The 14,418-nt window shown below is 38.0% G+C and overlaps 1 protein-coding gene across 2 annotated transcripts in view; it reads right to left on the bottom strand.

The window, feature by feature from the left end:
• Nucleotides 1–14,418, bottom strand: part of LOC146003281 (SET domain-containing protein SmydA-8-like) — an 84,568-nt gene that overhangs the window by 46,184 nt on the left and 23,966 nt on the right. For both annotated transcript variants that reach the window (XM_083141508.1, XM_083141506.1), the window contains exon 2: nt 4,659–4,848. In XM_083141508.1, the coding sequence (XP_082997634.1) occupies nt 4,659–4,802 (144 nt within the window). In that variant the 5' untranslated portion in view covers nt 4,803–4,848. The remainder of the gene's footprint in view (nt 1–4,658; nt 4,849–14,418) is intronic.

Genomic DNA, 14,418 nt, shown 5'->3' with positions numbered 1-14,418 from the left:
TGATTTTGTGATTTATGAAGGCGTGTGAGATTCCGTATAATGTCGTATCAGGATTGGGGGGGTGGAATTCTCTTCCAAATTCAGACTTCGGGAAATGATTTCGCAATTTTCAGTATCTAGAACAGTTATGACATTTTAAGTGGTCTTGTATTAAAAGTGCCTAATGTATTTGGATGTTTCTCTTGGATGTGTTGCTATGAAGGTTGAACTGTATAAGTTTTTGTTTCCCAAGTCCACCTTTTGGTAATAGGGATTCATGTGATAGAGAGATATTTGATTTTTGTTACTTAGCGTTGCTTTTCTGCCACATCTGACAATAAGTGATGACGTGAAATTGATGAAGAGACACTCAAAAACAGTGCTGCAACCACAGGGGGGGCAGGAGCATTGTCCCGCTCAATCTTGGAAGGAAGCCTAATCTAGGGGGGTGGGCAAACATTGAAGTAAAGAAACATGACTAGCAGAATTTAAGAATAGCAGGACAAATTGATACTCAAGATGGAATAAACTTTCAAGTGTTTCTTGCACTTTTCTTCCAGACGGCTAAGGGCTAAGGGCACTTGCATAGGGTCGGCGGGAGTCATCCCTGGGAGCCAAAACGATCTAAATTTAAAAAAAAAACAGTTAAAGAGAATGCCGTCCCGTGGAATTATTTGTGCCCTATTAAATAAATATTGTTTTCAGTTTGCAAATATTTGGATCTAAAGATTTTCCTGCTCGCTTCGATCCCAATATGATTATTTTCTGTAATGCATTCTAAATAACCCGAGAGAGAGGTAAGGCCAGATATATATATATACTTCGGACTGTTGCTGCTTAAATGCGTGAACAATTCTTTTGAGGAAATGGAGCGTTCACATTTGAGAGAAAATTGGGCGGAGGAAATGATCATGTAGCCTAATGTATTTAAATAATATATATATATATATATATATATATATATATATATATATATATATATATTAAAGAAACTTTGAATACGTACACAATTTAGTATTAACATGTTGCATATGTATTTTCTTATATTACGTTGCCCCATGTTGCATATGTTTAAAATATATCTTGTATACATGGAAGTTATACGTGTCATATGTAGCTACAAAAGAAATAATGTTCGTCATGCATATTCTGTCTGAAAAATACAGTTCGTGTGCTTGTTTTCCATTGTTAGCTAATATGAAATTGAACGTGTTGGAAAAATATTTCAAATAATTTGTTCAAACACAAATGCTTTAGCACCGACTTCTACCCTCTTTTGCACGATTTACGATGATAATAACGTATTGCAATGCTACTATTATTACTACCACTATCACCACTTTATTATTATTATTATTATTGGCACATTTGCCCTGGTACTGACCCTCTCCCCTCCAGATAAAAATTTGTGGTTTTGCCTCTGCTCACAAAGAACACTCATGCAGAGGCTCGAACCTGGAACCCCTGGCTTTGTAGCATGTTAAGTAACCATCCCACCATGGAGGTCGGCTAGTGAAAGATGTAAGACAGCTTACTGGCTCAAATTATTATCAAACACGATGAAAATGTGATAGTGTTTCACATTTGTTATTTCTGTTAGAAAGCGATAAAATTTGTAGTTTGATACGGGTTACACTAAGCATCTTATGGAGTGTAAATATCAATTTCAAATCTTATGAATAATTTCTCTATGCAAACGCATCAAATATGATAAGCAACATAGTTGTGTGTTATGATATCCATTTTATAAAGGAAAAGTTAAGTTTTAACCCTGACTGTTTGCATGATATCGTTTCCATAGCATGTTATATTTTGCTCTCAGAATTTTAAACGGCAGTAAAAATAAATGCCATTTGCAACTGTGAAGCTATCAATGGGATTACATACATTAAGGACAGAAGATGCCAAATTTGGATTGCTTGCAACATCGAAAGAAGAATTAGACAAGCAAATACTCGTAGTGACTGAGAAAAGTTGCTTGCCTTGATGTCCTGTACACACTGTGAAACTTGTCTGTGTTATCATGCGGCACCTTATGAATATAGGTTCAAGAAAATGACAAGTAGAAAAAAGCTGCAGTGAAATAAATACGATTGAAAATCTCTCAAATTATATTCTATTTATTTTGTTATTATATATTTATAATATTAGATTGTGTCGGTAGCAGAAGTTGTCTGTTAAAGTACCTCAGGCACAACCTAATTTTTTGACAAATAATTATGTCAACTCTTCTGCTATGGAGTGGATTCTCCTAATTTTATCATATATCTTAAGCCATTCTGTGACTGGAAGAAATCAGTATCAGCATTAAAAAAAACTGATATTTGGAATTTGCACGTTTCTGCTAAAAAAAAAAAAGTGGTGGCGTTAAGTGGCCCAGAGGCCTGGTGCCGCGGAAATGGGGTAAGGCGAAGGAGGCCTCTTATATCGTTCGGTTTCGTTCCATAGTCATTAAGTAAGGTATTTTTCATAATGTAAAGAGGATACAAAATTTCCCCTCTATAAAACTTGATATGAAATATTAATGATGACACTGTAATTCAAGAAGTCATTGATCAATCAAGGGATTCATTCCTATTTGTTTGTCGGGTGTGAAACACATGTATTTCAACAACACGATCTTTCGCAAAATGGTTAACGTAACCAGTAGGCAAACATTGTCTGTAGTGATGCAAGAGTCTTTCATTTGAAGCAAATAGAATCCGTGGTGGAGTAAGAGACCCATGTTTTAATGTTTTAGCAAGTAGGCGTATAAAAAAATGTATTACAAATTTTTACACAATTCATCAAAGTGTAGATAATATGTAACCATTATTATTTAATTAATTCGATTTTTCTTGCATAACACAACACAATGGTGTTATTGGATTCTCGTTAGATTCCTTTGTGCGTAAAAATCTTGCATACTGGAAACTATAGGGAATTATTATGAAGAATGATTTATAAAGAAATTCCTTAATCAGTTCTGCAGAGAAGCCCAAAGCTGTTGGTACATATTAATCGTCTATTAACATTATCCTGTAAATATAAAGTAAATACAGTCTCGATTAGCCTATTTATGTTACACTTTATCTTTGTATTCTTTGGTAGTCCGAAAGGTTATTATCGAAATATTGTTATTTGATGTTGCTCGAACTTTTTTTGTTCGTTGGAGTTTGAAGATATCACTCCTTTCCTGTTACTTATCACTTTTGGAGGAGGGTGGCAAGTACCTCTCTGTACCCTGATATATCTGTCAATGCAACACAATATATTAAAAACTTGCCCCTCTAGGATTGGCTGCGCCCCCCCCTACTAAGAATTCCTGGCTACAGGCCTGCCCCCCCTTAATAGTGGAGTTGAGAGTCGAAGACAGGAAAGGAGATGAGAGGAGCAGAGAAAAGCGGGGTGGATACAAGAGGCAAAAATACGAGAAAACAAGGGGATATGAGATAGGAGAACAGACGAGGTGTAATTCTAGGAATATGTCTTTCAATTCAATTTTAACAGGCCTTGTCCTAGCAATACATTATATTTCAAGAACAGAGTAATACATATTTGTCGAGATGTAAATTATGGATGAATATTACGAACTCTCGCTAATTGGGCCTCCTTATTCTTCATTTGTGTATATATATATATATATACATGTTGGACGAGGAATATATTACGGATCATATCTTCTGGAGGCAACTTACCAGTACTGAAAACAAGGAAAGACAATAAAATGAAACCTTTCTTGATCTAAATTTGTAGAACAAACACCGAACGACTTTTCTGTATTTTAAGTATTTTTGTTGTGTTGTGTGTTCATGCTGTACGTGCATTTTTTACGTTTCTTACAGCATATATGTGTATTTTTGTGTTTTGTCTTTTTTCTTTTTTTTCCCCTTTTTGTGTTTTTTTTTTATTTTCTTTGGTATTTTGATGTTTTATATTTCGCAAACTGTTAGATATTCCAACTAAATTTGTACAATGTGAAGTAGAGATGGTTAAGTGTAAGAAAAGGCTTGTGCCTTAACTTCGCCATCCAAAACAAGAAGCAAATAAATGAATAAATAAATAAATAAATAAATATATCTATAAATCACACATGATCAATTGGGGTTATAATCATAATAACCCCCCTCCCTGAGATTACTGGAAAAACTTAATGGAATTCGAATGGTGAAATTGTAGCGATATTTTATGACAAAAATATTGTTTTATATAGTTATAGCAATTATTATTATTATTGTGATTGTTATTATTTTTTTTAAGTAGGGTTACATTTAAGAATACAGTCTATTTTTACATTGATTATCTGTAGTATATATAAACACAATATGTAAATCACAAAGGTATGTAATTAAAAATAGTAGTAGTAGTAATAATAACAACAACAAAAATGATAATAATAGCAATAATAATAATGATGATAATAATATTAGCAATAATAATAATACATTGTATGACTCTGCCCCCCCCCCCGAGAAAATGTTCTGAGTTCGCCCTTGAGTCTCTCCCCAGGAATCTCTGGAGCGAACGAACGAAAACAAGTCCTCTGCGCAAGCAGTGACTCGAGACGCTCCACAGACTCCTGGAACAGACTTACGTAATTTTGTTGTTGTCTTGAATGCGTGTTCAAATCCAAGACTAGGCCGAGATTCTATTTGTCTCGTTGCTGTTTCTAGCGCTAGAAAACAACGCAAGGAACTCACCTCGAAAGACCTGCACATGTTCTTGTGGCTCCTCCAATCCTGCTTCTGGTGTTCTCTGCTGCAGTAGAAGACTTGCTTACAACCGCTGCACTTGTGATGCGCATGCGCAGTGCACACTACGCAAGGACCGCTTTCGTCTGACATGGCGCTCTCGTGTTGTTCTCAAGCGGACATTGCCTTTTGCACAGCCCTGGAAAAAATTAGAAATGAGTAAATAAGAGAATGACAATGACCATTGCACGGTTAAATGTAAACACATTTATGGTAAGAAAAAACAACTACATTTTCTGGATGCTGTTTTCGAGCTGAAATTGGTAGTCATGGAATTTCCCCCAACGCTCAATATTTCTGAATACATTCCTATGTTCAGCGCTGGCTGTTAGGTATACACTGATGGATCAGAGAACTTGACTACAAAATCTGATGCTAGTCGGCAATACGTCGTAATATAGGCTAGTTTTAAGCAGGGCCGGCCCGAATGCATGTTGTACGTACAGTCACGAACACTGCTGGGTTGTAACAATCTCATTCAAGATATCGTTACAACCCAGAAGCGTTCGGCACTGTACAACAGAGGGCTAACCTACCTACTGCTGACCTCACTCCCAGCTGCCGAGGTGGGACATCATCCAACAGGTTACGGGGTGACGTGTGGTCAGCACGACGAACCCCAAGTCGTTGTTGTATGTTTTCCATGATCGGGTTACGCTAGTCATTGGTAGCTCAACAAGTTCCCCAAGATGGTGAATAGCCACCGGTCCCATACACAGGCCGAAATCTTAGGAGGAAAGTTGTTGCGCCTCCCCCCAGGAAACTGGAACCAGCACGCGCCCTAAAGTTCGAGTCTAAAGGCTTAGAACGCACGGACACTGTAAGAGACGTTAAACGTACCGTAGTTAGGCCGTTTTAAAAGGGAAATTATTATTATTATTATTGTAAGTTGCAGCTTTGCGGAGAACTCCCCCCTCCCTCCGCCGATTTAGACTATAATTTTCAATCAAAAGTAAGATTTTGGCGCTAATCAAGGGGGCCCTTCCCCAGCCCGGCTTATAAGCCGCCCCTGCACATTAGATCCTTCATTTCAGGCTATAGCATATGCTTGTGTTGTCGCCTGCAAGTTCTGCGTAGATCGCGGTCTCCTATTGTTATGGCTGTGGCTCCGGAAGCGGCGTTGACCCCAGCGGCGTATTGTTAGAGCCAGTCAATTCCCGCTTTAGCCACACGTGGGCGAGTTAGTAGCTTCTACGCTGCACTTTAAAGATCCTCAACGTGAAAGAACCGAGCTGTTGGTCAGTGCCAGAAATAAAATTATCAAAAACACACGCGAACCGTTTCAAAAGCTTCAGGTTATTTTAGAGGGCTGTGGAATCGGGATTACAGAAATTTAGATGTTAAGAATTTGCGTTAGAGGGAGATATGAAAGACAACGAGAAGGTTGTGCCTTTAAATACATACACTCTTCTCTCTCTCTCTCTCTCTCTCTCTCTCTCTCCCACACACGTATATAGGAAAACTCAATATGCTGACCAAGGCAGAAATTTATTTTATTATAAAACATAAACATTTGTTACATTTGTACTTGGTACAGAGTCTGAAGACGACCTTGCTAGAAGGTTGAAACGTTACGTTTAGTTTATGTTTTATAATAAAATAAATTACTGCCTTGGTCAGCATATTGAGTTTTTCATATCATGGAAAAAAGGCTTAATGGTGTTTTAACGTATATAGGCTATATATACAGGGAGGTTATTTCAGTCGTTCACCGCCAGAGTGACGGCCGTTCAGCGGACTCTTCATGCAACAGGTCCCGGCAAATTGCATTACAGGAAGTCCGTAACAGAAACCGCTTGTTTTGTAATGTTTCCACTTTTCACAATTACAGTTACAATTACAATTGAAATAAGCACGTACCTTGTCGCAAGGATGCTGTGTGTGTGTGGAAAAGGTGTCCTCCCAAATACAAATATTTCTGGCACCTTATTTCTGACAGAAAATCTTAGATTAGACATCGCTACTTTATCCTCAGTTGTCGCGACAGCGCCGGCAGCTTATCGGGGGTTGGGTGAGTTGTCAGCCGCGAGAGGGCGATTCATACTGCACGTGTCGGCAGTGATGCCAACCGTAGGGACATGTCCCTAAGCATAGGGACTTTTCACTAAATTTCGCCCGCGTAGGAACGTAGGGACAGATTTTGCCAAATGAGGGAAAACGTAGGTACTTTTTTCAATCTTGGTAAATGACATTTTATGAATTAGTTTATCTGGATACTTTAGCGAAGAGGAGAAAAAAGAACTAACTAACAAATCTCCATCAGAATTTTGGAACATGTTATCGGTTGTCAAAAACTTTCAAGGCAAGTTCCTTTTTGAAAATATTTCCACTCTCGCGAAAATAGTGCTAACATTGCCACATTCTAAAGCGGAAACGGAAAGAATATTTTCAATGTTAAGTGATACAAAAACAAAAAAGGGAAATAAAATGGGACCAGAATTGTTAAAGACTGCAGGAAATACAGCATCACCAACCAACATCTATCTCTGCACAGCAGCAGCATGTATGACTTCAAATAACATAATCAACAGTAAACGACTCAACGTTATTCATTAGGTGTGTGCGGGATCCTTTACTTTAAAAAGTCGTTAATTCTCGACGTTTTCTGCCTTGTAAGTTTCTGGAACTTATCGAAAATTGTAAGTTTTTATTCTAGAAATGCAAAAACAATAACTTAAAGTGAAAATGACTTGTAAAATTCGAGATTTCCAGTGCTTCGGGAAATTTCGAACATTTCCCGTCCCGAAAATTTTCCGACTTGGTCGGGAAATTGCAAATTTTTCAGTCCCGAATGTCGGGATTTAAAAAAATTACCGTCCCGATCCCGTCCCGACCCAAAAAATTCTGTCCCGCACACCCCTATTATTCATTAAGGCAAGAATTTACAATACCGGACCCTTCTGTAATTTCTATGCTACGTCTTATACTCACGAAATAATTATTCGTGATGATTTATCTCAAGTTAACATGTTGGGGTGAGGGGGAAAAAATGTTAATTAACGTGTAGAAGTTGTAAAATAAGCATTTCAATTCTCGCAATGATTCTCCGTATACAAGTATGGTAGCCATATTTGTTGATATGAACAAATTACAATTAGTTACGCTGTCTACAGCGTTGCCACACTGTTGATTTCATACTTGGAGAGCATGGATTGTGTAAGAATAGCGGAAGAGAACAGTAAAAAAGTTGTTAATGTTATACAGATTGTTAGGTGGAGTGTGCAGGAGGGCTAATTAATAAACTTATTCATTTCAGTATATTGCCCAAAGAACGTGCTTACATGTGACAGCGACAATCACGATGTAGAAGAACTGATTTGATTACAGGTAAATTTGGCAACATTACATCAATCATAAAATTACAGGATACTAAAATGGCGTCTTCGATGATGTTAAAGTGCTACGAAAAAAATATTTTTTATCGGTTCGTAATCACAATTACCGCAAAACCATTCAGGAATAGCCCCACTGAGCATTCTCGGTAAGGTTAGGTTAAGTTAGGTTAGGCAAGGCAAACATAGTTAAAATTTGGGCTCGAAAAACGGGTAGCCCAACAAACCATTGACGGATAGCCCCACGAACCATTCAGGTACAAAAAAGGTAAAGTGTTCCCCTGTGCATAGCACCACGCCATGAAGGCGTATAGGGGGTGTGAGGGTAACGCCCCACACTTTCTTGATCCGGTCGTGAGGGGGGGTGATGTGATCAGCATCACGCCCCTGACCGCCTTTACCCCCCAGGGTTTCCCCCAGGTACCCATATTATTCGACGCTGGGTAGGCGCCGGGGCCGCTTCCAGGTACGGTTAGGTTAAGTTAGGATAGGCAAATGTAAATTCGCTCCTTCATTAATTGTGGAAGCACCGAGCAGAAAGATTTGGTAAGTAAATGTGTATATTTTATCTTCTGTTTTGCATGCTCATGAGGTGATAATTTTTTTAGTCGCTTTACTTGGCGTAGGGACATTTGGTCAGTTGTAGGGACATTTTGACTACGTCTGTAGGGACATTGCCGAAAAATGGTTAGCAATACTGTCGGCTACCAGACGTCAGTGTACGTTCATGTTCACTTCTGTTTGCGTTTATCAGTACACGTGTTGCTTATACTGTGTTATTGTAATGTGCTACTCATGGCCAGTGCTTTATTGTGTGTTAATTGTTATTCATTCATTAGTTATGTCGTTAAACAAATATAGTCTTGAACAGAGAGTTTTTATGTACGATAATTACGTGAAAACGAATTCTTGCAGAAAAGTGGTCAGGGAATTACGATAGACAGGATCTCTTGAACCTAAGAAACGTGTTGTATTGCTGTTAAAGGAGGTCATTTTCAACATCTCTTATAACACAGGAGGTTAGTGATCATCATTATTATTACTTTTAAATATCATTTTACGCTTTCGGTTTGCTTTATGCGCCGGGATGCTGTCTTCCCTTTCTGACAACTGACGATAAAGTAACGATGTCTAATCTAAGATTTTCTGTCAGAAATAAGGTGCCAGAAATATTTGTATTTGGGAGGACACCTTTTCCACACACACACAGCATCCTTGCGACAAGGTACGTGCTTATTTCAATTGTAATTGTAACTGTAATTGTGAAAAGTGGAAACATTACAAAACAAGCGGTTTCTGTTACGGACTTCCTGAACGCAATTTGCCGGGACCTGTTGCATGAAGAGCCCGCCGAACGGCTGACACGCTGGCGGTGAACGACTGAAATAACCTCCCTGTATGTACATAGACACACACACACACACACACACACACACACACACACACACACACACACACACACACACACACATATATATATATATATATATATATATATATATATTAGATTTTGTGGGGGGGGGCATTCAATCCTATACTTAATATCTTTCTTTGTTCTTGACGTTTACAACATTTAGGGAAACTGGGTCGCAGTTTGTGCACCATCGGTCCCCGCATGGCACGCTACTGACCCAAATCCAAGTAGAATGACAACCATGCTGTACAATTATCGTTTTTCAAATTTTAGTTACGAACGTCTGCTAATTTTACCTCTCGTATTTGCATTGCCCGAACCAAGCTCATAAACGCACGAGGTTCAATGGAGCATTTGCTATCTAAAAAAAATAAAGGAGTAAAGTATAAATACTTTTTTGGAAAATTATATATGCTGACCAAGGCAGTAATTTGTTTTATTAAAAACGTAAATGTAACTTACATTTGTACTTGATACAGAGTCTGAAGAAGACCTTGCTAGAAGGTTGAAACGTTACGTTTAGTTTATGTTTTTAATAAAATAAATTACTGCCTTGGTCAGCATATTTAGTTTTTCATATCATGGAAACAAGGCTTAATGGAGTTATACTTTTTTAAAACTTTTCAGTCAAGAATGTTCTTTGTACAACAAAACAAAACATTCTCTCGTTAACGTCCTATCAAACAACAAAGCATTCTGTTTTGCTAAGGTAGTTTTTTGGCAACAAAAAATGCAATGTATCGATTTCTTTTACAGTGTACCTTCCTTGTACTTAAAAAGGCGACACAAACTAATTAAATATTGTTTACTCAACATAACCGTGTCCGCCATTATGAACATGTTTTGAGATAAAAAATTAAAATTGTTAGAAATGACCCGATTTTCGTATTGCTTGATAAAAGATATAAGCTTTTATTTCTTTTCTTATTTAGTGTTGTTGGCTTTACACTTGTTACTAATTGCAATGACGAGGAAAAATAATGATTACCTGTTGTTGGTGAGGTACTTGATCTAAATGCTTCCCACATTCAGGCAGGAATTCAAATGTAGAATCATTGACAGCTGGTGTGCCATCTCTTGGCAGTTTTTAAAACTACTGAAAACTGAATAGTCCACTTTGATGTGTACGGATGCAAATGAAACATGGGAAGTATAGCGTTTAAGAAGTGTTTCTTGAAAAAATCAATATGTTGACCAAGGCAGAAATTTATTTTATTATAAAACATAAACTAAACGTAACGTTTCAACCTTCTAGCAAGATCTTCTTCAGACTCTGTACCATGTACAAATGAAACAAGGTACAAAACACAAAAATTACTCCCCTCCAGACTATTAGAAAGTTGTTCTGGAACATTCTAGCAGGTGGCCTTCCCTTGTCAATGTTTAGTTTATGTTTTATAATAAAATAAATTTCTGCCTTGGTCACACTATCGAGTTTTCATATCATGGAAACAAGGCTTAATGGTATTTTATAAGTGTTTCTTGATAGACTCTAAACCAGGGACAGACTGAGACAAAATTCTGGAATTTTCAAAGTCATATTAGAATATGTAAAAGCATTTGTTACTTAAAAAGGGGGCAGGAGGAGACTGTGAAATGAACAGCAATTCTTAGGAATCACTCTCTCTCTCTATCACGGCCTGTCTATAATGCTATGTCAGTTACAGAATATTATGCTTGTCTCCCAATATACAAATTCAGTGGTGGCAGAACCTGAAATTTCCGGTGTTGACATGCTGTTCTTTGTGGGTTCTCCTTCAGTTCATTCATCTCCATCGTCGCGATTAGACAAAAGTGGAAGAAAAGCGACAATAAATAACAAAAATTAAGATACATGTATTAACGACCATTTTCGGGGTGTAGGTAATAATCTTTATTCCTCTGCCGCCACCAAACTTGTAAGTTCTCGATTGTAATCATGAGTAAGGAAATATTTGATGACTCACATACAGTTCAGATGCAATATTAATACACTGGTAGGAAAATTGCGTAGAGGAAGATTACCAAAGTAGGAACCCCGTTTTGTTTTTCATCCCTGGTGTCATTATGGCATATTATTTCTATTAGAAATTTAATAAAATGGATTCTTTGATATGTTTGCTAACGTTTTGAGTAACTTAATCCACCTTAAAGGGCGTGATGCTTTGCCAGTAAGCATTTCTGTAAAAAGGGACGAAAAGTAAGAACGGAGAAAAAGTGGCCAAAGTCGGACCCCTCCTTTAAAAAGTTCCAAAAATTGGAAAAGACGCAAAGAAATGTAAATATATATGATATGTAGTAAATGAATTACATTTATTGAGCTTGCATAAAGAATATAGATGTCCAAAAGTAATATAATATAGACTACCAATATCCTAACTGCGTCAATCGCCCTTTCCATTTGTTGGACATCCCACCTTCTCCCACCTGCATTGCCTTTTCCCTTGAACATCTGAAACAATATCTATGTAAAAGGACTTTACTAACGAGCAACGACCCTTTGTTTTAATTACAATTGTAATGTTAGGCATTCACTGAGGGGTCCTACTTAGGGCACTTTACTCGTGGATGAAACCACACGTATCTTCAAACAAACCATTATCATAATTTCAAGGTACAATACTTACTAGTGTCTAAATTGTAACAAGATTGCTACTTACCTCTCTCTTAATTAGCAAAATTACCACTTTTGTGCACCGATGTACAAACTTTCATTTACAAAAAACAAGTCATGGCGGACTACAGCACCTGATACTTGCTCGTTACTGCTGATATCTTCCCTACACAATCTTTGCGTTATTCTTGACGTGTTTCGCCCATTGCCACCACGCGGCAGCACCTACTTACGGAAACAGGAAGGGGGTCCGGCTTAGGGAGTGGGGTCCGGGTTTGGTTATTTTCCTCTACTTAATTCTGGTGCGTGCAGTTTTTAGTAGTCATACTTGACGGTGACAGGAGGGCAACATTGTTAAGTCTTGACTTAATTGTTTTTCATTTTTTCTAATTTCACGTTACTTTTCTACTTCTTCGACCTTGAGGACCTTGGCCTGTGTCTTACCAAGGGCGACCGCAAGGGTATGGGGGGGGGCAGCAGGGGGGGACAAGATTTCTGGAAAGAGTTAATGTAATTCGAATGGTGAAATTGTAGAGATATTTTATAACAAAAATTATTGTTTTCTGTTTTTACAGGCCGTGAATTACAGCAACTAGCATTATTATTTTTTGAAGTAGGGTTAAATTTGAGCTTACTAGATTATGTAACTATAAAAAACAGCTTTTTGTCTTGTATGAATTAATATTAAGTAGGTATACAGTTATGCAAATTGTATATAGATATTCAGAATATGGAAATGACAAATGTAGGCTATGTAATTTAAAAAAAACACATAAGTAGTAGTAGTAGTAGTAGTAGTACCGTGCGTCCATTTCGATCTTCAGCCGAGAGATCAGGAGAAGCGTGGCGGGCGGCGCTGACGGAGAAGCCGACATTTGCGGCCTGTAATGCCCGCTTATTTTTATAGACATATGCAGACATTTATATAAATATTGCAAAACGATCACTAACCTGTGTTATAACACGCAAAAGTTCTTCTGTAATTCATGCAAGTTCTGCTCTTATACGCACAAATAAATACGCTATAGAAACGATGTTAAGAGCCACAGATAAAAAAGCATTTTAATCATGGTTTTGATCAGTAACGTCCTGCTTAAGTTTATATCCTTGAAAGAGTTTTGTGGCGATGGGAATCGTTTGGAGGTTTCGAATGTGCAACACTGTATCAGGATTACACTGCAGACGAAACCGATAAAAGTGAATGGTTTTCGTGAGCTTCCTTGCAATCCGAAATATCCGAGCTCGAGTTTGTTTGTTCCTTCGCGACTAGATGAAGACAGAGTTGTAAATATAGTGGCGAGCAATGTAAACCAAGAGCGTGTTAATTTCGTACTGTGCGCAAGAGTGTTATTCTTGGTTACTTGCAGTTACTTGTTTGTGTTATTGTAGTGTGTATGTGTGACGTGTCAGTGAGACGATTGGAATGCCAGCCGCAAGATTCACGTTAGAACAAAGATTTTTTATGTATGACACGTACCTACGTGAAAACAAACTCGTGTCGAGACGTGTGTAGGTAATTTGTACAGAAATTCCCATGCGTTTCAACTCCACACAGAGATACGGTTAGACATCTTGTCCTTAAATTACGAGAAACTGTATCGTTAAATTTTAAAACAATTAAGCAAAAACGACGGATTCTAACCGAAGCAAAACTCGATGATATTGGTGCAGCGTTAGAACGTTCTCCAAACAAACCTCTACGCCGTGTTTCACAAGAGGTGGGCGTGTCAAAATCATCGGCACATACAGTCACTAAGCTACTAAAATTAAAACCATACTCTTATAACACAGGTTAGTGCTCGTTTTGCAATATTTATATAAATGTCTGCATATGTCCATAAAAATAAGCGGGCATTTCAGGCCGCAAATGTCGGCATCTCCGTCAGCGACGCCCGCCACGTTTCTCCCGATCTCTCGGCTGCAGATCGAAATGGACGCACGGTACTACAGTGCGTCCATTTCGATCTGCAGCCGAGAGATCGGGAGAAACGTGGCGGGCGGCGCTGACGGAGATGCCGACATTTGAGGCCTGTAATGCCCGCTTATTTTTGTGGACATCTTGCAAAACGAGCACTAACCTGTGTTATAACACGCAAAAGTTCTTCTATAATTCTTCCAAGTTCCACCCTTATATACACAAATAAATACGCTTTAGAAATTATATTAAGAGCCACAGATAATACTCTGTAAAACATTTTAATCATACTTTTGACCAGTAACGTCCTGCTTAAGTTTATATCCTTGAAATAGTTTTGTGTCGATGGGGATCGTTTGGAGGTTTCGAATGTGCAACACTGTATCAAGATTACGCTGCAGACGAACCGTTAAAAGCTAATGGTGTTCGTGAGCTTCCTTGCAATCCGAAATCTC

The sequence above is a fragment of the Lepisma saccharinum genome, chromosome 20 (genome assembly GCF_977018435.1).
Source record: "Lepisma saccharinum chromosome 20, izLepSacc3.1, whole genome shotgun sequence".
NCBI classification, from domain to species: Eukaryota; Metazoa; Arthropoda; class Insecta; order Zygentoma; family Lepismatidae; genus Lepisma; species Lepisma saccharinum.
Note: the sequence above shows the minus strand (reverse complement) of the source record. Positions and strands in the feature narration are given on the sequence as shown.